This window comes from Corylus avellana, chromosome ca1 (assembly GCF_901000735.1).
Source record: "Corylus avellana chromosome ca1, CavTom2PMs-1.0".
In the NCBI taxonomy this organism is placed as follows: domain Eukaryota; kingdom Viridiplantae; phylum Streptophyta; class Magnoliopsida; order Fagales; family Betulaceae; genus Corylus; species Corylus avellana.
Window position 1 is genome coordinate 47,529,874 of NC_081541.1, and position 6,211 is coordinate 47,536,084.

Consider the following 6,211-nt stretch of genomic DNA (forward strand, 5'->3'; position numbering starts at 1 on the left):
TAGGGGTGGCTACGAGCCACCCCATAGGGGTTGGGGGGGGTGGCCAGGGGTGGCACCGCCACCCTTCATTTTTTTATTTTTATTTTTTTTTAGATTTAATTTTTTTAATTAAATTAATAAAAAAAATATATTTTAATCAGATAAAATGGAGAGTTTTGAGTGGACTAACGACTGTTAAAAATTTTTGACGGTAGGGAGTTTGTTGTAGTTTCGATTGACCTAGGGAGTCAATTTCTGAAGAAAAAAAAACGCCTAGGGAGTTTTTAAACACAATACATCGAACGTTCGCTGCACTGTAGGACTATCACAGCAACACCCTCAGCTTTTCTAAACCTATAAATACCCCCCCACACACCCTTCTAAGCTTCATTCTACCTTTTGAGCCCTAGAGAAACTTTGCTTAAGTGATTGGTGAGTTTTTAGGGAAGAATGAAAGCTTTCTTGGAGGTTCTTGCTCAAGAGAGGTAACCTTCTTGTTTTAGCTTGTGTTTTACTTAGTTGTTATTCTGTTTAAACATTCTTTTCATAAGCTTGGTTGTATTTTTGGGTTTATTTGTCATTTTAGGTTTTAATTTTGGTTTTAGCATGATTTAGCGTTTCAATATTTATTTGCTTATTTTGTTCTGCATGTAGATGTTATTTTAGACTAGGAGTATGTTAGGATTCCCTTTTGTAGCCTTAGAACTTGTTTAGAACTGATTAAAAGCATGTTTGGTCGAGATGAGTTTTCTGCCCAACAAGAGAACGTTATGGCAAAACGTTCAACCTCAAACCTGAACATTCGCCCAGTTTGACAGAACGTTCGATGGCCAGGCAAAACCTCTGTTTTTGGAGTCTTAGGGCTAAAGTTCGTTGTAGCTCGGACGTAGAACTAATGCTAGGCCTTTTCACATAGTTGGAGAGTGCGGAACCACTAGAGGAATATTTGGAGGAACAATACGACCCGGGTGAGTACAAACTCATATGAATACTTGTCGTTATTTTCCCACATTGCACAACTATTTTATATGTACTAAATATGCATCTTTACAATTCTCATGAAATACATTTTTGATATACTATGAACTCTATTTTTGTGAAAATATGTGTTGCTTAAACAAGATAATGAATATGGTGAGATTTGTAAGAGCATGCATGTAAAAAACGGATAAGACTAATTGCATCGTATGACATGGTACACCGATATGTGCGGTATAACAGCCATGGGCTTACTATACATGTTAACTCTATGGTTAAAAATGTGGGTGTGTTATATAAGCCTTAGAGCCAATGATTGTTTCGTGACCGGCACAACCCTGTTTGATTGACGAGTCACTACAAGACGTATATCATTAGTAGCGTGGGCCGCCATAAATTGGACTTGGTTGGGCTTCTAATGCTATAAATGGTAGTGTATAATGGTCGGGGCACTGACATTGTATTAAATGTCCCTCAAAACAATGCCAGCCTTGCTAAGAATGGGCAATATATTGAATATACCATACAATTTGAACGATCACTTGATTCTCATAGTTACAACATATATTATATTTATATTGCGTACAATTTATTAATAATTGAGTTCATAATTCAAATAGCATGTACTTCATGTGCATTTTTACTCACTAAGTCGTTGGACTTACCCTTGTATTTTTTCTCTTCCATTATGTATAATTACGCTATTTAGCTAACTTAGCTGGGGATAGATTCGGGGAGGCACCTAGTTGCTATCACAGATTTGCTGATGCTCGTTTTTTAGGACTTAGACCCTGTATGACTCAAGTCAATGTGGAATGCCGGCGGATCTGTTCGTGTGGAGTTGCTCGAGATCATCTTTATGCTTTATTTAGTTAAACGTAGACCTTATTATTTTCAAAACAACTTTTTATGATATGTATTATTATTTTGATGACCGGTCTCTGACCGATACATTTGGAGATTTAGTTATATTATGATGCTTTGAGTTACTCTGGTTATTATGATTATGATTTTAAATTATTGTTATCTCTGTCCCTTAGTTAAAAGTCTTATGATGTAGTCTCTCTTTAGAGAGGATGAGATTCTTGAGTCTTGTTTCGAGAAGAATAAGGCTAGAAAGCGAACCATATAATTAATTACCAATTAATTTATTTTCAAGTGGCATCACGCGACTACAAACACAGGTAGCCAAACAAATCACCACCCATGCACCATGATAGTTGCCACCGCCACTAGATGGACGACCACAATTTCAATTACATTTTTTAAGAAAAATTTATATATATATATATATATATATATATATATAAAGAAATAAGCTTGAAAATGAGTTTGTGTTTATTTATTTATTTATTGAGTAATGTCTTATGTTTTATTTATTGAATAGTAATTTGAAAAAAAGTATTTTTTAGAAGAGTCTTGTGCTTTATTTTGAACAATATACTAAAAATGTGTTTTTTTATTTTGAATGTAGAAAACACCTTTTGAAATCGTTACTTAAATAAATAAATAAATAAAAGGTTAAGAGCCCATTCTAGGAAAGATCCTCATTCATGTACAATTACGCGTTAGATAATACTTTAATCTTTTACAAGATTTGACTAAAGCCATGCAATGCAAACAAATACGTGTTTGGTAATACTTTAATCTTTTACAAGATTTGACTAAAGCTATCCACGCGCGCATCTCTTCTACCATTCTCCTAAATAATCCCACCAAGTTTCTCTTACAACCATTACTTTACAAAAATAAAATTGCATGAGTCACCATCATTTAGGTGCGCAAATTCAAAGGTACGATTTAGGGGTTTATTTGGGTTTATAATTTTAAAATGTACTATTAAAAATAGCGATTTTAAAATGTCCAATATGAAAACGTAATTTTTAAAAACGCAATCAAAGCGTTTGGCTTTTAAAATTGCAGATTAGGCTTTAAAATTATACGTTCAAATAGCAATTTTTTAAAAATGCAATATCAAATAATCAATTTTCTACGATTTGATTATGAAATTGCAATGTCAAAAGTACACTCATAAATAGTGATTTTAAAAGTACAATTTGAAAACGTAATTTTAAAAAACGCTACTAAACATTTGACAAAATTACAATTTGATATTTAAAATTGCAATTTAGCCTTTAAAATTGTACGTTTTCACAAAAACACATCTTTACCTGCAATTTGAAAAACATGTAGATTTTCTAAATTTTCAAAAAGTAATTTTTTAAAAATGCAGTCTCAAACAATTAATTTTTTACGATTTAGTTTAAAATCGCACTTATTGTCTATAAAATCACAATACCAAAGACATCCTTAATTTATAAAAGTATAAGAAGTGAAGACTTAATTACAATTACATTTCAAAACGTTACATACTACACTTGCATCACACTTCTATCATACTCAACTATAATATACCTCGGCTCTTAAATTGGCCGTAGTTTAGAAAAAAGAAAAACTCAAAAATTAATATCAGTCTAATGAGATAAGAGTGTAATATATTGCATTAATGCTTATTATTTTATCAGTTACGGCTCCATGTTGTTCAAATAAATATAATGAACGAACATAAAACTAAAACAATGAAAAAAAAAAAATCAAAAAATAAGAAATTTATCAATTTCAGTAGTTTTGTGATTGTTGTTGTTTTCAACAACTCTGTCAACATCTGCTTCTCCATTTCCAACTAAGCTTTGGACAAACAACTCCGCGTCAATATTTTTATTTCCCTCTATGCCCCCAGTTTCATCTTGCGGAACAAACGGGGGCCGCGAGATTCCCAACACGTAATCCCACTCAATCCCTCTAAAGAAATCGTGACCCTTGATTCCCTCCAGTTCGATTCGCTTCTCCGGGTCCTTTTCCAACATCTTCGCAATCAGGTCTCTCAACGGCGTTGTTTCCCCCGTGAGCTCCGGGGTCTTGGATAAAATCCGATAAAAGGTCTCCTTCCTATTGGACCCCCTAAACGGCGTCGTTCCGTACAGCATTTCGTACAGCACAACCCCGAGGGACCACCAGTCCACCGCGAAATCGTGGCCGTTCCCTAACACGATCTCCGGCGCGACGTACTCCTCCGTCCCGACGAACGAGTTACACTTCTCCGTAGGGTCGGACTCAGGCTTCACCGAGTTACCCGGCGAAATCGAGTCTTCCGGCAAAATGCCCGAGTTACAGAACCGGTGCAATGGCGACAACCGCTTTTTCTTCACCGAGTTAGATTTGGGGACTAAGTCGGACTCCGGCGTCGATCGAGGACTTTTTGGCGATAATCTCGTGGACAGATCGAAATCGACGAGCATTATGTGACCGTTTTCTTGAATCATAACGTTTTCCGGCTTCAAATCTCTGTAAACTATGCCAAAACTGTGCAAATACTCCAACGCCAAAACCAGTTCCGCCGCGTAAAACCTAGAGATTCAAAAAAAAAAAAAAAACGATCAACTTTATAGCATAGTGTGAGTTGCCTAATTTTTAGTTTTCTCGGTAACGAAACAGAGATTTAGAAAATTACCTAATAACGTCATCGGAGAACATTTTCTCGGTCTGCCTTTTCCTCAGAGAATGAAGATTTCCACCAGGGCAGTAATCAATAGCGTGGGCCACAACATTTTCGGTAGCCAAAACTCCACGTAATCTCGGCAAAAGCGGATGGCTTAAACGACGTAGCACTTGCTGCTCGAAGAAAATCCTCTTGTACTCGCCGCCATCGGCCTTTCCCTTTCCCTCGATCAGAGCCTTGGCGATCACCTTCAGAGCCACGAACTCGTCGGACACTTCGTCTTTCGCGAGAAAAACCACCCCTTTGGCGCCGCGGCCGACGGCTGAGATCACTTTGAAATTCTGGAAATCTAGGGCCGGGATTTCACGGTCCTCCTCGTCGAGTTTCATGTCGGCGTCTGTGGCGGGCAACCCGTGAAAAATCGGTTGGCTTTCTCCGTTTGGAAAAGTGGGGCTTTATAGGTTGAATAGGGGGTTTCTTGCTGTGGAAGATTTCAGACCACAAAAGAAAAGTGTTTGCAATGGTGAAGAAATTCAAAGTGCTGCATATAGGTTGGTGGGAGTGAATGGGTGCGGTGTGATATGGACACGTGTATGTGCAGGTGGGAGTTGGGTGACGTGGCGAGATCTGAGTGGGTTGCTGGTAATGTAGTGGGAGATTTTGGAGCGGGGGTTTGAATGAGAGGAGAGAAGATTAAACTTGCAATGGCCTGCTTCTAGAAGGCGTGCAGAGCAGGGAATGTTCAGAGTTTCGGAAAGTTAGAATAATTTAATAGCCGGCATTGGACAATGTCAAGTCAAGAGGTTAAAGTTTTTATTTTATTTTATTTATTTATTTGGTGCTCAAAAATTAATTGCACAACACAAGTCTTTGCAAATGCCGTGTTTTTTTCTTGTGTTATTTTGGTTGTAGAAAAATATTATTTTTTAAAAATTAGACGAGAGAAGTAATAGTTAGTTTAAAAAAAATAATAATAATACACACATAAGACGAGAAAAATATTAAGAGAATGCATATCATTCTCCTTACCGACGCTCTATGCTATTTACTATAAAAAATGTTATGTGCTTTTTTAGTATACTCATAGTTTTAGGTGGACGTTATTATCTAAAAGTTTAAAAAGAAAGTTGTCATTATTTTCATCACCCAATTTTTAAGAGAACAAAAAAAAAAGAAAAAAAGCACCACGTAATATTCCACATTTATAATTTTAATCAGTGTCTTTTATATTGATATAGCATTTTCAATTTAGTATTGAATTATTATTTTTTAAAAAAAATAATTTAAAACTGAATTGACAGCGTAGTAAATTAATCATCCCACATCAATAATCGAAGTATTATTATTATTTTTTCAAAGTAGGGTAGGTTAGGGTTTCACTAACCCCTATGACATGCCCGACAAAATACATGTGGTACACCATTGAATTCCCCGCAATTCTAGTTAGAGGTTTTTTTATTAAAAAAAAAAAAAGAAAAAGAAAAAAACAACCTAAATGATTGGAATATTCTCTTTTGAATTTACAAACTATAAGGTCAATATCAAGCGATATTTTATAAGAAAATAACTTATATAAAAACTTGACGCAAATCAAGTCTTGTGTGCTCTCTAACAAGATAATAATACATTGATGTAAAACACCAAACACAATAAACTTGAAAATATAATTTTTTTCTTCAACTTGTGAAAATCCATAATTCCCTTTCAAGACCATTGATAGGCCAGCCCCCTCCCCACCTCCGAATGCCACCGCCC

The 6,211-nt window shown here is 35.7% G+C and overlaps 1 protein-coding gene across 1 annotated transcript; it reads right to left on the reverse strand.

The window, feature by feature from the left end:
• Nucleotides 1-3,446: 3,446 nt before the first annotated feature.
• On the reverse strand, nt 3,447-4,945 carry LOC132165327 (serine/threonine-protein kinase OXI1-like). Its single transcript, XM_059575845.1, has 2 exons — nt 4,469-4,945; nt 3,447-4,365 (listed from the first exon to the last, which is right to left on the reverse strand). The coding sequence occupies exons 1-2, from the start codon at nt 4,843-4,845 to the stop codon at nt 3,552-3,554; spliced, it is 1,191 nt and encodes a 396-aa protein (XP_059431828.1). The 5' UTR covers nt 4,846-4,945; the 3' UTR covers nt 3,447-3,551.
• Between the last annotated feature and the right edge of the window lie 1,266 nt (nt 4,946-6,211).

Bases quoted from the DNA above. Each gene is read 5' to 3' on its own strand.
- LOC132165327 (XM_059575845.1), bottom strand. From the start codon at position 4,845: ATGAAACTCGACGAGGAGGACCGTGAAATCCCGGCCCTAGATTTCCAG. The intron at 4,366-4,468 runs GTAATTTTCTAA...TTGAATCTCTAG, and splicing joins TTCTCCGATGACGTTATTAG to GTTTTACGCGGCGGAACTGG.